This window comes from Cebus imitator, unplaced genomic scaffold (assembly GCF_001604975.1).
Source record: "Cebus imitator isolate Cc_AM_T3 unplaced genomic scaffold, Cebus_imitator-1.0 Scaffold231, whole genome shotgun sequence".
Classification (NCBI taxonomy): Eukaryota; Metazoa; Chordata; class Mammalia; order Primates; family Cebidae; genus Cebus; species Cebus imitator.
In genome coordinates this window covers 1,393,645-1,411,783 of record NW_016107546.1, presented here as the reverse complement: position 1 = coordinate 1,411,783, position 18,139 = coordinate 1,393,645, and the positions used below count along the sequence as shown (strand labels likewise).

General features: G+C 35.9%; 1 protein-coding gene across 3 annotated transcripts in view; it reads left to right on the top strand.

Annotated features, from left to right (window-relative positions):
- Nucleotides 1-16,229, top strand: part of WASF1 (WASP family member 1) — an 83,394-nt gene extending 67,165 nt beyond the window's left edge. For 2 of the 3 annotated variants that reach the window (XM_037727442.1, XM_017497428.2), the window contains exons 3-9: nt 2,822-2,956; nt 7,509-7,662; nt 8,710-8,827; nt 10,341-10,513; nt 12,540-12,719; nt 13,856-14,484; nt 15,370-16,229. In XM_037727442.1, the coding sequence (XP_037583370.1) occupies nt 2,822-2,956; nt 7,509-7,662; nt 8,710-8,827; nt 10,341-10,513; nt 12,540-12,719; nt 13,856-14,484; nt 15,370-15,527 (1,547 nt within the window). In that variant the 3' untranslated portion in view covers nt 15,528-16,229. The remainder of the gene's footprint in view (nt 1-2,821; nt 2,957-7,508; nt 7,663-8,709; nt 8,828-10,340; nt 10,514-12,539; nt 12,720-13,855; nt 14,485-15,369) is intronic. The other variant, XM_017497429.2, reaches the window with a different exon arrangement.
- Nucleotides 16,230-18,139: the final 1,910 nt, after the last annotated feature.

The window sequence follows — 18,139 nt, the reverse complement described above, 5'->3', positions numbered from 1 at the left end:
TAGGTTGGGTAAGTTCTCCTGGATAATATCCTGAAGAGTGTTTTCCAGCTTGGATTCATTCTCTTTGTCACATTCAGGTACACCTATCAATCGTCGATTAGGTCTTTTCACATAATCCCATATTTCTTGGAGGCTTTGTTCATTTCTTTTCACTTTTTTCTCTAATCTTGCCTTCTCATTTTATTTCATTGAGTTAATCTTCAGTCTCTGATAGCCTTTCTTCTGATTGATCGATTTGGCTTTTGAACTTGCATATGCTTCACGAAGTTCTTGTATTGTGTTTTTCAGCTCCATTAAGTCATTTATATTCTGTTCTAAGCTGTTTATTCTCGTTAGCATTTTGTCAAACCTTTTTTCAAGGTTCTTAGTTTCTTTGCATTGGGTTAGATAGAACATGTCCTTTTAGCTCTGAGAAGTTTTTTATTACCCGCCTTCTGAAGCCTGTTTCTGTCACTTCATCAGACTCATTCTCCATCCAGCTTTGTTCCTTTGCTGGTGATGAGTTGTGATCTCTTGGAGGAGAGGCATTCTGGTTTTGGGTGTTTTCATCCTTTTTGCGCTGGTTTCTTCCCATCTTTATGGATTTATCTACCTGTGGTCTTTGTAGTTGATGACTTTCGGATGGGGCCTCTGAATGGACATCCTTTTTGTTGATCATGAAGTTATTTCTTTCTGTTTTTTAGTTTTCCTTTTAACAGTCAGGCCCCTCTGTTGTAAGACTGCTGGAGGTCCACTTCAAACCCTGCTTGCCTGGGGATCATCTGTGGTGGCTGCAGAACAGTAAGGGTTGCTGCCATTTTCTTCTTCTGTTATCTTTGTTGCAGAAGGATACCTGCCAGATGTCAGCCTGAGCTCTCCATTATGAGGTGTTTCTGGATATATGGGTTCAGGGAGCTGCTTGAGGAGATAGTCTGTCCCACATAGGAGCTCAGGTGCTGAGCTGTGATCTCCATTGTTCTCTACAGAACTGCTGGACAAGTATATTTAAGTCTGCTGCAGCGGAACTCATAACCACCTTTTTCCCCAGGTGCTCTGTCCTGGGAAGGTGGGGCTTTGTAAGTTCCTGACATGCTGCTGCCTTTTTTCAGTGCTGCCCTGCCCAGCATGGTGGTAGTCTAGGCACAGCCTGCCTTTCGAGGCATTGCTGAGCTGCCATGGGCTCTGCCCAGCAGCCGTGTGAACTTCCTTGCTGTTTTGTTTATAGAGGTATAGTTAGAACTGCGTTGGTAATGGCGGACTGCCTCTGTAATGGCGACTGCCTTGGTAATGGCGACTGCCTTGGTAATGGCGGACTGCCTTGGTAGTGGTGGTCTGCCTCTGTAGTGGCAGACTGCCTCAGTAGTGGTGGTCTGCCTCTGTAGTGGCGGACTGCCTCAGTAGTGGTGGTCTGCCTCTGTAGTGGCAGACTGCCTCGGTAATGGCGGACACCCTTCCCCCAACAGAGCTGGACTCTCTGGGGTCCAGCTGCACTTCCTGTGAAGCTCTCAATCCAGAGCACTTCAGATTGCTGGTCTTTGTGGGGGTGGGACCTGCTGAGTCAGATCACCTGGCTCCGTTTCAGCCCTAATTTTGTTTTCAATTGAATGGGCATTTCTGTCTCCCAAGCATTTCAGGTGCCAGTTGAAACAGTCACCCAGATTTGTGTGAGTTTTTGTGTGGATACCCACTGCGCCAGCTGAAACAGCCATGCTGGAAAATCATGGCGCTTTTCAGCCAGGGAGTCTCCTGGTCTGTGGGTAGTAATAACTTGTTTGGAAATGCGATGTTCACTCACCCTCTGCATTGTTCTCGCTGGGAACGACACTCCAGAGCTGTTCCTATTTGGCCATCTTGGATCCACCCTACCCCTTTTCTTTTTTTATAATTGCCCTTAGGTTTGATTCATTTATCTTGAAATGGTAAGCAACCGCAGCTGTAGACCTCAATCTGTGGTTCATATCAAGCAATTCAACTTTTTCTTATAATGTTATGATATTTCTGTACTTGAGAGTACTTCCAGTGTCACTGGTGGCACTTTAAATGAGGCCCATGGTGTATTCAAGGTTACAGTATTGCATACAACATGATGAAAAATGCACGAGAACCATAGGAGGTTACTTCCTACTCTCATATGCAATTTAGTGGAGAGAGAACTGCTCAAACAGCATTTTAAGGAATACAACACTAGAGCTAACTGCAATATCAACAGAGGGTGGCTATAAAATTATTACAGTAATACAGAATTACTACATTTAAATTTATTGTTAAGATATAGTACTATTTAGTATTATTAGGTTGGCAAAAACCGCAATTACATTTGCGCCAACCTGATACGTCTTTACTTTTCTTCATATTTCTCTTGGCTGTGAATGGCACTATGCTTGTGTTTTGTGTGTAAATTTTGATAAATTTTAACTTTTTATAATGGATTTCTATATATTTTATGGTAGTAAATTATAAAACACACTAGTATTTACATATATTTTATGCATTCATAACATATCTTTAAAATAATGTTAAGGCTATGTGGTTCATCTGCAAGTTTTATCAAATTGTCTCAAGTCTCCAAAATTTTAAATATCTTTATTGGAAAAAATCCACAATTTTTTTATTGGAAAAAATCCATATGAGTGGACTAGCACAGTTAAATGATGTTGATCAAGGGTCAACTGTAGTTCCAAATCAATGCCAAATTCAACAGGACATCAGTTTTAATGTTACATTGTTCAGTGTTTATCTCTGATCACAAAGTATCTGAGGCAGATACCATACTGCTTGCAAAGATAAAAAACTCATTGCTCTGCATATTAAATTTTATGATATATGTTTCATTTTTGCCTAGGTAAATATGCTGAAGATATATTTGGAGAATTATTCAATGAAGCACATAGTTTTTCCTTCAGAGTCAACTCATTGCAAGAACGTGTGGACCGTTTATCTGTTAGTGTTACACAGCTTGATCCAAAGGAAGAAGAGTGTAAGCTTATTAATATTGTATTTTTTTCTGTGTATATATTTTAAGTTAGATGAGATGAATGATATATTTAAGAACAATATTAATAGTGAATTATTCCAGATCTTACCCATGTTCTGTGGTATACATATTGTAATAAATCAGTGAATTATCTAAAAATGCCATCAGTATGAGTCTCCTGGCTTTTCTATTTTAACTGTCTTCTTTATGTACACTAAACAGCTCCTAATTTTTTGAACATAAAAAAGACGTTTTAACCAGACATTTTCCTCCATTCACTTTATCTTTTCTCCCTTGTAATTTATTTGTATACTTTTGTCTTAGAAATAAAAATTATTAGAAAATTACCTGAAATCTTTAGGTTTGATTTTACAAGAATGTAACCACTTTTAATATGCTTTTGTATGTGCATATTGCTAAAGTCTTATTAGATATTTAACTGAATGCAACTTCCTACTTTAAATGAACATTTCAAAAACAAATTGCCAGTTGGGTGTCAACATTCTATACCACGATATTAAATCAGGAATAATCAGGTAAAAAAGCCACTCTGTAGGCTAAAATAATTGTAGAAACTTTAGTGGTAAAATCATGTTTTACGCTTTGATGGAATACATTGAATGCCAATGTTTCCCAAATGCCTCTTTTTCTTTGTTTCACAAAAAGAAATGCAGTGCTAAGAACATAATTTGCACTTATCTACCACAGAGAATTGTTTAGTGGAATTTCTTACAACACTCCCTTCAAAATATTTTTGTTGCATTAAATGGTACAAATGCAAATTATATAATCTAATTTTTAGTATAAATGCAAATTATGTAATAGATCTAAACTTTAACAATAAAAATATTAAAGGTTGTCACTGGAAAGAACAAAAAATACAATGTTATAATGAATGTTTCAGTGATGGAACCAGCTACTTTTGAAATAATCTAATGTGTAAATAAAGAGAGGCAAATACTTAGCACACTAGATTTCTACTGCTTGCAAAAATAAAAACTCAGAGCTCTGGATACAAGAAAAAAATGAAATAATACTTTAAAAATAGCTTTATTAAGATATATTTCACAACCTACATATACCTTGCATCCATTTAAAGTTGAAGTGTACAATTCAGTATTTTTTAGTATATTCAGTAGTTATGCAGCCATGACCACAATCAATTTTAGAATATTTGTATCACTTCAGAAAGAAGCCCTGTACTCATTAGCAGTCACTCTGTTTCCCCTTCAGCTCAACCCGTAGCACTCTTTCTGTCTATATGGATTTGCCTGTTCTGTATATTTCATATGAAATATGTGGTCTTTTGTGACTGGCTTCTTTTAGCATAATGTTTTCAAGGTTCATTCATGTACATGTATTTATATTACATTATATTTCCCTGATGGCTAATGATGTTGAGCATCTTTTCATGTGCTTATAGGCCATTTGTATATCTTCTTTGGAGAAATATCTATTTAGTTCCTTTGCCCATTGATAATTTGAATTATTCATGTTTTTATTTTTGAGTTGTTAGAATTCTGTGTATATTCTGGATTTAAGTCCTTTGTCAGATATATGATTTGCAAATATTTTCACCCATTCTTTAGGTTGTCTTTCTTGGTGGTATCCTCCAAAATGAGCATATATTAATACATTAATTACATCTCATGGAATTCTTGAAATAAAATCGTAGTTAGAGGTGAAAAATATTTAATGGTCATGTTTTCAAATACATAATTTATAGCCAAAATTTATTTTTTAGATAACTCAAATATTTTTAACTTAAATATAAACTTATGACACCAAATAATACAGAAATACATAGGCTGTTCTCATATGTAACAGAAATAAAAATCAGCGTGTAGTTTCAAAATATTGTTAAATTTTAACAGATGTCTTAGAACCACCTAAAACTTGAAAGTGAAAATACAGATTACAGTAAATAAAGATGTTTACGTTAAAAAAACAAGTTTTAGGCCAGGCATGGTGGTTCACACCTGTAATCACAGCACTTTGGGAGCCTGAGGCACAAACCTGTGGATCACAAGGTCAGGAGTTCAAGACCAGCCTGGCTAATATGGTGAAACCCTGTCTCTATTAAAAATACAAAAATTAGTCGGGCATGGTAGCAGGTGCCTGTAGTTCCCAGCTATTCTGGAGGCTAAGGCAGGAGAATTGTTTGAACCTGGGAGGCAGAGGTTGTAGTGAGCCGAGATGGCCCTACTGCACTCCAGCCTGGGTAACAGAGTGAGACTCCATCTCAAAAAAAAAAAAAAAATTAATATGTCAACAACTATACTGTCAGAATTATGCATAATTTTCTTTAAACTTTTGTGGAGCAGTGGGGAAGAATTCAGAATCTAAAAGCTGAACTACTTAATTTGAAATTGTTTTGGAGAGGTTGTATTGAAGGAGTTTTCAGTTATTTAACCTAGGTTTTTTAAAATTCAGTGGGAGTTCAAAAAAAATAACATCATGGATACAGTACTGAATTACACAGTGTGGTATCAGTTTTTTTAACCATTATGCAGTAGCAAAACTACCAATTTTGAAAATACTTTTTAAAAATGAATTTTAAACAAAGACTTGTACAATTTTAAGTCAATTATATTTACAAACGTTATGCTAATTTATTTTTATATAATGCTATTAATTAATATCAGATGTTATTGTTGGCAAGTGGAAGAGGCTTCGCCAAAATGATAAATGAGAGGAGTTGAAGGTAGAAAAGTACATCATGCTTATTACTTTGCATGCCCCTTATATCCTTTACCAAGGAAGTTTGGGGAGATCAAACATTAGGTTTCATCTCAGTTACATACTTACTGTTTAATAAGTTGGGTGGGAGAGTGGCAAGAATTGATCCATTTTGACTGCAGAAACACAAGCCACTTCTGGCAGGAGCCTAAGAACAGTATTGTGACAAAAAGATTAGCCTCAAAGGTAGACAGATCTCAGTTTTCTATTCTGGCTGTGCTGTTTATTAACTGTTTGACCTCAGGTCAGTTATATACTGTTTCCTAGCCTTGACTTTCTTATAGTATTTAAAAATGGAATAACAATTCCTGTCTTACTGAATTATAAAGATTAAATGAAATTTAGTGAAACCATCCTGCACATACAGTATGTACTCATTAAATACTATATCTCCAGTGTCTCTTTTTACTGTTAGTGGGGAAAAACTTTTTGCTTCTCCGAATTTTGTTATAGTATTTATAAGTGTGTTACAGGTCATACAGCAGTGGAATTGCTAGAAATGCAGTTATGGTGCCGCTGTTGCAGAGCCAACCTCTTGCATGCACCTCCTGTGCCATAGGTCCCATGTTCATGTTGAGTGAATTTACTTGAGAGTATGATAGGAATATTGTTTTAGGGAGAAGGATAACTTAAGAATTGTTGAACAGGAGCGGTAGTTCCCGCCTGTAATCACAGCACTTTGGGAGTCCAAGGCAGGTGAATCACAAGGTCAGGAGTTCAGATCATCCTGGCCAACATAGTGAAACCCTGTTTCTGTTAAAAAATACAAAAAAAAAAAAATTAGCCATGCATGGTGCTGGGCACCTATAGTCCCAGCTACTTGGGAGGCTGAGGCAGGAGAATCGCATGAACTCAGGAGGCAGAGGTTGCAGTGAGCCGAGATCATGCCACTGGACTCCAACCTGAGTGACACAGCTAGACTCTGTCTCAAAAAAAAAAAAAAAAAATAGAATTGTTAGAATTGTTATACTGACCTTGCTGTGGTATAGGGCATTTGTTTGTGTACTTAAGGCCATATTAAATATGTAAGAAATTACCTTATTTTTTAATATCAGGAAATCACTCTAGGAATTAGGAATGTAGCATTTTAATATATTTTTTGTTTTAACATGTTGCATAGTTCAAAATAAATGAAGTTATTTTTAAATCATCATATATGTGATTGGGCTGTGCTAGTTCCTGGGAATACTAATGTACAAGATAGTCTGAGTCTTCAAGAGCTTACAGTTAGGTAGAAATCCTTACAGTACTGATAAAAGATAAGTGAAATAGAGAATAATATAGATCACCCAATACTTAAAAAAATTTTTTTACAGCAAAGTTTAACTTGATAGTACACATACAATATTTGTAGTATACGCAGCATGGAGGTTAACAGTGTGTTTAGCCCATAGTGCCAGTAATAAGTAAGTAATTCCCTTCAGAGTTACTTGTGTAAGCTAAAAAGAAGAAATAAAAGGAGATGGAAAAGATTATAGGAGAAGAGAACCTAAGTTGGTGGCGGCCCATGATGGCAGGTAGAAGAAAGAAAAAGGTATGTTTGGTTGAAATGTAGATATGTCTCAGGTGTCATTAGGGCCCTCTGAGCCTTAGAAATCAAAGGTTAATTAAAACCTATTTGATTGGGAAAATAAGGCACAGAACGATAAGGGTAAATATAGTGATAGAACATTTAAAATTTGATTTCTGATTCATAAACCACTAAGGTCACAGCCTCTTGAGCCTTGCTGACTTTTAGATAAAGTATATGAATTTGCAGTTATGTTAAACCATCATAGTAAAATAAAATAAAATGAATTCTTGATTTTTCTTTTAGTGTCTTTGCAAGATATAACGATGAGGAAAGCTTTCCGAAGTTCTACAATTCAAGATCAGCAGCTTTTCGATCGCAAGACTTTGCCTATTCCATTACAGGAGACGTATGATGTTTGTGAACAGCCTCCACCTCTCAATATACTCACTCCTTATAGGTAGGTAGGTTAATAAATAGTAGCCCTGTTATTTATCTCAGACTTCAGATTGACATGCGAAATCCCCAAACATTCTTTATTTCATTGGCTTCTAGCCAACACAGAGAGCCCTCTCTGTCTAACCAGCTTTGGAAAACCTTTGCTTTATTGAATGGATGAATTCCTAAGATTCTGGCATACAATAGACAAGACCTATTCAAAAGAGTTGTTTTGACAAGTAAAGAAAAGCCCCTGGTAAACTTATTAATGTAAAGAGATAGGGAGTTATTATTGTCCTTTTAATTTAATTTTTAATCAAATAGAAAAAGCTCAAAATTCTGTCCTACTAACAAAATAAGCACAATAATTTGTGCTTGTTTTGTCTACTGTTGACCTGTATACGTTAACTTCTTACATAATGAATATGTAGTATCTTTTTAAAATGCTTTTTACCACTTAGAATAAAATCTGGAATTATTCAGCCTTTCTTTGAAGTTCTTTCACATGGTTTGTTAAATGAGTAATTTAAGATGTACAACACATATCCTGAATAAAATAGTATTCACAGAGTTATTTGAAATTGTAAGTCAGTATGCAAATCAGTAGATACAAATGTGACTGTTAGAATGACTACTACGTGATACCTTTTGGATTTAGCAAGATAACAAATTATGGTATTAGCAGAAACTGCAGAATTTCTCTATTCTAGATGATGTTACTCTCTTTTTAGGCTTTTATCTTTGGCAGGGCTATTTGTAATTATTGGAATTGCCAAAAGGACTTTTTAGAAAATTTGGGATTCAGCAGAAGTTAGGGATGAAAATTGCCCAGCTGTACTTTAAATTATTAGTGCCAACTTGGAAAAGCATCTGGTTTTCCACTTTTCTTTGTTTCCTCAGATTTGTGAGAAATTTTCCATTGTTGGCAATATTCAATTTCATTTTGGCAGTATTTTAACTCATGCTGTATTTTATTAATGTAAGAGGATAAACATTTTAGTGAAATTATTTTTATTCTGATTGTCTAAGTCTTACTAATGTGTGTTTTAACTGATATTTTATATTTCAGAGACGATGGTAAAGAAGGTCTGAAATTTTATACTAATCCTTCATATTTCTTTGATCTATGGAAAGAAAAAATGTTGCAAGATACAGAGGATAAGAGGAAGGAAAAGAGGAAGCAGAAGGTATTACAAGAGATTAAAATATTGAGGTTAATTTTTGTATATTTGTGTTTTGTTACATATATTGAACTTCATTAATCTTGTATTTTGACAGTTTTATTTTATTGGGTCCATATAGTTAAATACTGAAATCTTTATAACTCCACAGAAAGAACACAGTTTGATGGGGAGCAGATGAGCAATTAGATTATTAGAGTATGGTATGGTAAGTGCCATAGCAGAGGTATGCATAAAGGGTTTAGATAATACAAAATAGTATCTGCTTTAGCTAGCAGGCAGGGTAAGCACTTCCAACAAAGCTTATAATGAATCTTGAAGAACAGGTAGGAGTTAGGTGGACCAAGCAAGAGAGGAATATTTTGGTAAGAAGGTGCAATGGAATCATGTACAGATATTGTTAACGTAGATTAGGCTAATACTTTCTTGCTACAGAGCACATCCTAAACATTTCTCTCCTAAATATTTTGGAGAGGTTATTATATTCTCATGAAATTTATGTTATTTCTATTATTGTCATTTTCCACTTTGTAACACAATTTGCTTATATATGCTTTATTTAATATTAATGATAACTGAAAATACAGAACGATAAAGCAAAGTTAGATTTAGGCTGAATTACGAAGGAGGCAAAGTCTGTCTTTATAGCCTCTCTGTTCGTCCTGTAGCTGTCTCTACTTTCCCTAATCCCTGTATAATGCCATTGTGTTATCATCTTTGCTGGATGGTAACCCAGTGTTCTCGCCAACATTTGCAACTGGTGACTGGAAAGCTACACTGTGCCTGTAGGCAGTATGTTTTTTGCCAAACACAGAGGTTTTAAAATTTTTGAATTACAGTGCCTGAGATGGACATATCTGTCTAGCTCACTACATGTCCCATCTTGTACCCAACTGACTTTATTCATGTATGTTATCTGCTTAGCCGCTTTGTGTATTTGAATTTGTTATACTTACTATAGACCTTTCTCTACTTTCTCCCCCAGTTTTGAATCACTTTTTTTCTTATTGTTTAAAGACCAGGTTTTCTGTTGAATGATATAGTTATTATGGGTTAATTAGATAATTGGACTTTTTTCTAATGTGTTGGCTAGCTAAGCTAATCAGTTACTTCCCAGATAACATAACCTTAGTAAATTTTTACATTTTGGTTAGAGTAGATATTGCCATTCATGGTAGCAATTTCAAACTAATGCCTGTGGAGTGAGGGTTCATGAATCTTTTTTCATCTGAAAGACTTTCTGACCTCAAATTGTATTCCTTAGGCGTACTATTTTATATCTGGCGCATCAGTTCAAATTAGGGGTTAAACAGAACATGGCAGGAAACTGGGATTACAGCAAACTGGCTAAGATTTAACTCTGAATGTACAAGTGAACATTTCTGTGTTAACTTTTACTATATTATAATGACATTGTCTTTTTCAATGTTGATGTTGGAATTTTATTTTGATTGTTATAACCTCTTTTTTAAAAATTAGCACTTCAGCATTTGGCTTTGTTTCAATACATCTGTTATAGCAGAAAAATCTAGATCGTCCTCATGAACCAGAAAAAGTGCCAAGAGCACCTCATGACAGGCGGAGAGAATGGCAGAAGCTGGCCCAAGGTCCAGAGCTGGCTGAAGATGATGCTAATCTCTTACATAAGCATATTGAAGTTGCTAATGGCCCAGCCTCTCATTTTGAAACAAGGTTTCTTTNCAGTGATTGCAGCAGGCATGATTGCCCTTGGAGGTCATTTCAAGGGTTCAGACCTTCCTAAGAGCATAGGAAGCTACTGGGGAGATTTCCTCAAGACAGGGATAAGAAAAGACCCGCACTTTATTTTTTGATTTATTTATTTTTATTTTCTATATTTTTTTTTTTTTTTTTTTTTTTTTTTTTTTTGTTTCTATATTTTTTTTTTTTTTTAATAATGATAAAACATTGGCTTTATTTGTAATATCTGTACTTCTGAGTCTTGAGTCCTAAACTGCTGAACAGGCAGACCCTGTTATAAATATAGAGATGATTTCAAAATCCTGACCACTGTGAGCCTACTAAAGTCTGGCCTTGAGCAGGTAATTTTCATACCTGGACCTTAGTTTTGTCATCTGTAGAAAGAGGTGGTTGGAGTGGCTGACCTTTAGGGTTGTTTTAGCTTTAGTGTTAAGTCTCAACAGCCTCTCAATATTTGAGGCACAGTCTGGTAGAATTCCATCATAAAAGTGTAGAGTCTGGTTTTTTTTTTTTCAAATACTGTTGATTTATTGCATATAAAATAGGAGTGGGGAAGGGGTTCTGTTTTGTTCCTTTTACTTTCCCCTAACTTCCTTTCTTTGCCACATCCCCCACCTCAGATATATTAGGACTTTCAAACAAAAGTATTCATCCCTTTTTGTAGAAAAGAGTAGGTCTTTTTCCTTTCTCAGTGGCCAGGGGCCCTAACCAAATCCAGAAAACACATTAAACTGGCATCTCTCTGTGAAGACATTTATTTGTGTAAAGTCATATGATTTTTTTGTTGTTGTTGAGACGGAGTCTCGCTCTGTTACCCAGGCTGGAGTACAGTGGCGTGATCTTGGCTCGCTGCAACCTCTGCGTCCCGGGTTCAAGCAATTCTCCTGCCTCAGCCTCCCAAGTAGCTGGGATTACAGGCACATGCCACCATGCTCAGCTAAGTTTTGTATTTTTAGTAGAGATGGGGGGAATCTCACCATGTTGGCCAGGCTGGTCTTGAACTCATGACCTCAGGTGATCTGCCTCTGCCTTGGCCTCCCAAAGTGCTGAGATTGCATGCATGAGCCTGGCCTAATCATACGATTTTTTTAATGGAAAAGAACTTAAGGTTTTCTTTTAAGTAATACACATGTAAATTACTGGGCCATCAGTGTGAAACAACTTGACCTATTTTAGGAGAAATATACATCTGAGAGATACTATTTATCTGTATTACTGAAATAATTGACATTAAAAAATTAATAAACAATAGATATTTATTTCTGCTACAGTTGATTATTAAGGTATTTATCTGACCCACTAAATAATTTCTGACTTGCTCTGTGCACATCTGTTAAATCCAACTTTGTTCCCAGAATATACTAGTAAATATTTGTAAATCAACACGTTCAAGGTGTCTAAAATTTTGCTCACATTTAAGTCACATGTTGCTATGTTACTCAGCTATTTTCTGAGTACCCTAGTACCTTTGAAAACAGCAGAAGGACAGAAACAATATAGCTAGCCACCTCCATGGTGCTAATATCAGGGGGACCTTTCTGGTACAAGACTTCTGAAAGTCATTTAAGAGCATACCGAGTAGTAGAAAACTCATTTTCCTATTCTGCCTTTTTGTCATTGGTATCTTCTTGTAAAGAAAAAAACTGAAATAGAGGCAGATAGCTTTCTAAATTTGCTAAAAGTTAATTATTTTCTTGTTTATTAGACTACATATATAATACTTTTCATCCTGTGAATTGAATTAGTATTCTGTTATAAAATAATAAAATAACTCTGATGGTCATCATAATAAATCTCTAAATCAACAAGTAGGTTACATTGCCAGCAGCTTTCTTTGTTTTAAAAGCAAGATTAATGTAATACATTTCTAAAAGTTTCTTAAAAATAGTTAAAATATTGGAATTGAAAGGATAAACTTTAAATATTTAATAGCTCATGTAGAACACTTTTCACCCCAATAATTCAAGGAAAATTCACTGATACTATATATTTCTTTTAGACCTCAGACATATGTGGATCATATGGATGGATCTTACTCACTTTCTGCCTTGCCATTTAGTCAGATGAGTGAGCTTCTGACTAGAGCTGAGGAAAGGGTATTAGTCAGACCACATGAACCACCTCCTCCTCCACCAATGCATGGAGCGGGAGATGCGAAACCCATACCCACCTGTATCAGGTATGTTGGAACAAGCATATGATGTTTTACCTTAGGAGTCAGTAACCTTTTTCTTTAAAGGACAAGATAGTATTTTTGGCTTTCAGGACTTACAGTTTCTATAACAAGTACTAAATTCTGCCATTGTTGCACGAAATCCACTATAGACTACATAAACGAATGTGTCTGCATCTAAATTCTTTTTATAAAAATGGGAGCAGGTCAGATTTGGTCTATGGGACGTTATTTGCAATATTCTGATTAGAGCTGACACATTCTCATAGGAAAATTTAGCTGATAAGAATTTAAAGTCTGCTTAATTTTATTATAATGTTGTTATCAAGCATATCATGTGCAGTGTATTAAGAAAAATTAAGAATTTTTTGCAATATGGGTAATGGTCTAAGAAATGGGAACCAAAGATGTGATTATTAATACCAATTTGGTAGTAAGAAAAATACTTAAAGAATTTTAGAGAGGATTGGTGGTTGCTCATAATAAGCTTTCAGTAAAGCTATTTTGAAGTTTAATCTTGTCAGTTATTATCCAAATGATACATTTCTAATGGAGAAATATTTGAGAAATTTTCTAATAGAGATATAGAGATCAGCTTTACAATTTTCAGTTAAAAATCCAATTTTCTATCGCTGACTCATTTGACGTGCCATCCTCAGGAAGAAAGAGAGCCGTAAATTTCTTTTTGTGGTTTGTAATTAGCTGTCATTGATTTAACTGAAATAGCATATGATGAGACATAATAGCTTCAGTATAAATACGGCATTGTATTGGCCACAAGTATTGCTATAAAATTGCATTATGATCAATGTTGAGTCATTACAGAGATTCCTATCAGTATAGAATTGAGCATTTTATTTATCAAAGTAAGCATAAAATGTCTGAGTGGATACAAAAGTTGCATGAGAGAATGAGACCATTTAGACTACTACAAACCAAAGCACCACTCATTTATTTTTTTGTTGATGTGCTTTTAGTTCTTTTTTTACTAAACACTATTGAAAATGTTAAATTTCTATAGGAGCATGTTAATGGATCTATTCTGACAGAATTACTAATAGTCGTTTATAGTTTGTGTGGTTAGATTTTCTCTTTAGGCTTTTCTCTTTTAATAACTTGCTAGAATCTCTTTGTCATTTCAGTTCTGCTACAGGTTTGATAGAAAATCGCCCTCAGTCACCAGCTACAGGCAGAACACCTGTGTTTGTGAGCCCCACTCCCCCACCTCCTCCACCACCTCTTCCATCTGCCTTGTCAACTTCCTCATTAAGAGCTTCAATGACTTCAACTCCTCCCCCTCCAGTACCTCCCCCACCTCCACCTCCAACCACTGCTTTGCAAGCTCCAGCAGTACCACCACCTCCAGCTCCTCTTCAGATTGCCCCTGGAGTTCTTCACCCAGCTCCTCCTCCAATTGCACCTCCTCTAGTACAGCCCTCTCCACCAGTAGCTAGAGCTGCCCCAGTATGTGAGACTGTACCAGTTCATCCACTCCCACAAGGTGAAGTTCAGGGGCTGCCTCCACCCCCACCACCGCCTCCTCTGCCTCCACCTGGCATTCGACCATCATCACCTGTCACAGTTACAGCTCTTGCTCATCCTCCCTCTGGGCTACATCCAACTCCATCTACTGCCCCAGGTCCCCATGTTCCATTAATGCCTCCATCTCCTCCATCACAAGTTATACCTGCTTCTGAGCCAAAGCGCCATCCATCAACCCTACCTGTAATCAGTGATGCCAGGAGTGTGCTACTGGAAGCAATACGAAAAGGTAAGTTTCTCAGCACCATGAAAAGCTTTGCTATAGTATCATTGGAAACATTCTAAATATTTAAGACAAAAATGTGTCCCTCATTTATAAAATTTTAGGTGATCGTGTTTTTGTACAAATAGCCTTTAGAAACTATATCCATATTATATTTAAAATTATCTTTAAGAAAATAGATCACATTTAATCATTTTATTTTCATGCGTTGTAGGTATCCTTAAAATGTTTGTTGAGTGAATGAGAAATTTAAAATATCAGACTTAAATTTTATAGAACATTTAATTAAAACCCTTTATATTATGCTTAACGTGTATATTAACTCCTTTAAAAATGGTATTTTCTTCAATGTTAAGGCTGTTCATTTCGGACATCAGTGACACTTGCTCTACCAGATACCTTTATTCCTCCCTTAACTAAGGAAAGACTTCTCATATTCATTTATTGTCATTATTTCCTAAACAGTAACAACATTCCAGGCACTGAGCATATAGAATGAATAATAGTGCCTTTCCCTCAATTACAATGAATAATAAAGCCACAGAAAACATATTCAACAATGTTTAATTTATTTGACCATTGAGGTGATAGAAGAAATGTACCACCTCATTAATGTTTTAGGGGGTGGTGAGCAGGGAGGTACAGTAGACCATGATTAATAAATAAACTGTAGATATGTACTAGGATACCTGGTAACTTTTACCAGCTAATAACACAGATAACATAAGAGATTTAATGCCTCTCTTAATATGATTTCTTCACATTCTTTTCTAATCTTTTTATTTTCCTGTTAGTATTTCTCATGTGTATTTGATTTTATTCCAGAAATATTAATAATATCTAGTATTTAGTATTTTGATTTAAACGAATGATTTGGATTCACCATATCAGGTATTCAGCTACGAAAAGTAGAAGAGCAGCGTGAACAGGAAGCTAAACATGAACGCATTGAAAATGATGTTGCCACTATCCTGTCTCGCCGTATTGCTGTTGAATATAGTGATTCGGAAGATGATTCAGAATTTGATGAAGTAGATTGGTTGGAGTAAGAAAAATGCATTGATAAATATTACAAAACTGAATGCAAATGTCCTTTGTGGTGCTTGTTCCTTGAAAATGTTTGGTCATTCTAGTGTTTTGCTTTCTTTTCCTCATAATAAATAACGCTTTTCCTCCATAACTTTTGATTTCTAAGAAAAATATTAGCATACATTTCAAACTAAATGTTTTAGAGTGGCTTATCTTTTTTTCCCCCTGAAAAGACATAATTTGGTCCAATAAACCACTAAGTATTAAGCATGGACAGCTGTTGTTAGAGTAGCAGATTCAGTTTTTTGATATATCTTAATTGTGTACCTCGTGAATTTTAATTTAAAGAAAGCAACTGAAATTGAAACTTGAGGGCAGCTGTATCTATTAATGAGCCTTATTCCATTTCCTGATGTTTTAAAAGAAGAAACACTGCCTTGATTATATGAATACACTCAGAAAGTACATTTAGCTTGTAGTGTTGAATTCTCTTAAAGGAATGCCTGAATTTTTTAATTATTGTTTTATTGTTTTTAAACACTTGCCTTATTTGAATGTTTAGCAGTATCCCCTTCCCACTTATATATTGTGTGATATGATTTTGCTTGCCTATAGGAGTTAAAAAATTTTCCATGTGAAATACTCTGACTTAAACATACATGTAACTTACATAACTGTTAAGAATAACAGTCTGATTTAATAAATGGTTCATTTTAAAAGTTCATGGGTGTTGCTCTGTGAATAAAATGATTTCTCATAATTTATCAAATACTGTAAGGTAGGCTGTAAATAGTGAATGAAAATTTTAAAAACCACTTAAGCTACCTAATTTCCTCTTTTTTTTTTTTTGAGACAGAGTCTCACTCTATCCCACCGGTTGGTGTTCCATGGTATGATCCCGGCTCACTTCCACTTCTGCCACCTGGGTTCAAGCGATTCTCCTGCCTCAACCTCCCAAGTAGCTGGGATTAAAGGTGCCTGTCACTGCACCTGGCTAATTTTTGTATTTTTAGTAGAGACGGGGTTTCACCGTGTTGACCAGGATGGTCTCGATCTCTTGACCTCATGATCCACCCGCCTCGGCCTCCCAAAGTGCTGGGATTACAGGCGTGAGCCACCGCGCCCGGCCACCTAATTTCCTCTTAATTGCACGGCTTCATATTGTCTACTATGTAAGGTAGTTTTTATGTTATTTCCCCTCTAAGGTCATAAACTCTATTTTTCTCAATTGCTTGTGGTTTTAAATTAAAACCTCAACTTGCCGTCTAATTTCGGCCTACCTTAATTTCAGTTTAACAGTGTTCTTGAAATTATGTTTTGCAGCCAGACACAGTGGGCTCATCCCTGTAATCCAAACACTTTGGTAGGCTAAGACTGGCGGATCACTTGAGCCTGGGAGTTTGAGACCAGCCTGGGCAACATGGTGAAAACCCCATCTCTATGAAAAAATACAAAAATTAGCTGGGCATAGTGGGATATGCCTGTAGTGTCAGCTACTTGGGAGATGGGGGTGGGAGGATCACTTGAACCTGGGGAGGTTGAGGCTTCAGTGAGCTGAGATCATGGCATTGCATTCCAGCCTGGGCAGAGTGAGACCCTGTCTCAAAAAAAAAAAAAAGAAAAATTATATTTTGCAATGATAAAATGAGTTAATGTTTTCACAGCTTAGATTTAGGGGTGGAGAGGAAGCACCATTAATACCAGATTACTTCATTTAAAGAAACGACTAAATGAAGTTTGGGTAAGTTGATTGTAAAGTGACTGTATTCTTCAGCCTTGCCTCTGTCTACTCCTTTTGCAGTACGGTTTCCAGTTTTTCCCATTGAGAAGTAAGTTCTGTTCCCATGCCCTTGAATCTGAGTGTCCCTGAAACTTGATTTGGCCAATAATAGCATGCAGCAAAAGTGACATTGTGCCAGTTCTAAGCCTCAAGAAACCTTGTAAGCTGTAGCCTTCTCTTCCGTCTCCCTACCTGCCTGTCTCAAACCTGCCTCTGCCATGAGAATAATCCCAAACTAGTCTGGCTGAAGATCAGAAACCTCATGGAAGAAAGGTATCTCAGGAAAGACCATCTTGGACCAGCCAAGCCCAAACTCGCTTGCTGATGATAGACAGATAAGCAAGCCTGGACAATGTTAGCCTAGCCTAGCCCAGCCCAGTCCAGTCCACTGATCCATAATTTCATGAGCAAAAATAAATGCTTATTGTCCTACACCTAAGTTTTGAATTACCAGCATTATTGTGGCAATAAATAGTTGATATGTAAGGTCACTTAGTAATTTGATAATTTGAAGGTTATTTAGGCAGACCACTAATGACCTGTAATCTTTATAGAATAGGAATAATTAACCAAGTTTTATTGTTCAGTTTGGACGTAACGTTTCCTGATAGCTTTAATAAACAAAAGATTTGATTTGCTCTTTTGGGTAGGTTAGAAAGAACAAGAGATTAGATAGCCATTGAGGTTCCTTTCTAACCACATGAAAATGTATATTGTCAAATTTAACTCAAGAAACTATGTCACAGTTTAAAGTCTAAGTGTCCTTATGGTCAAAAGGCAGCAACTAGTATATATATTTTATAGAACTCAAATATATATATATTTGGGGCCAGATAACTAAAACATAATAGT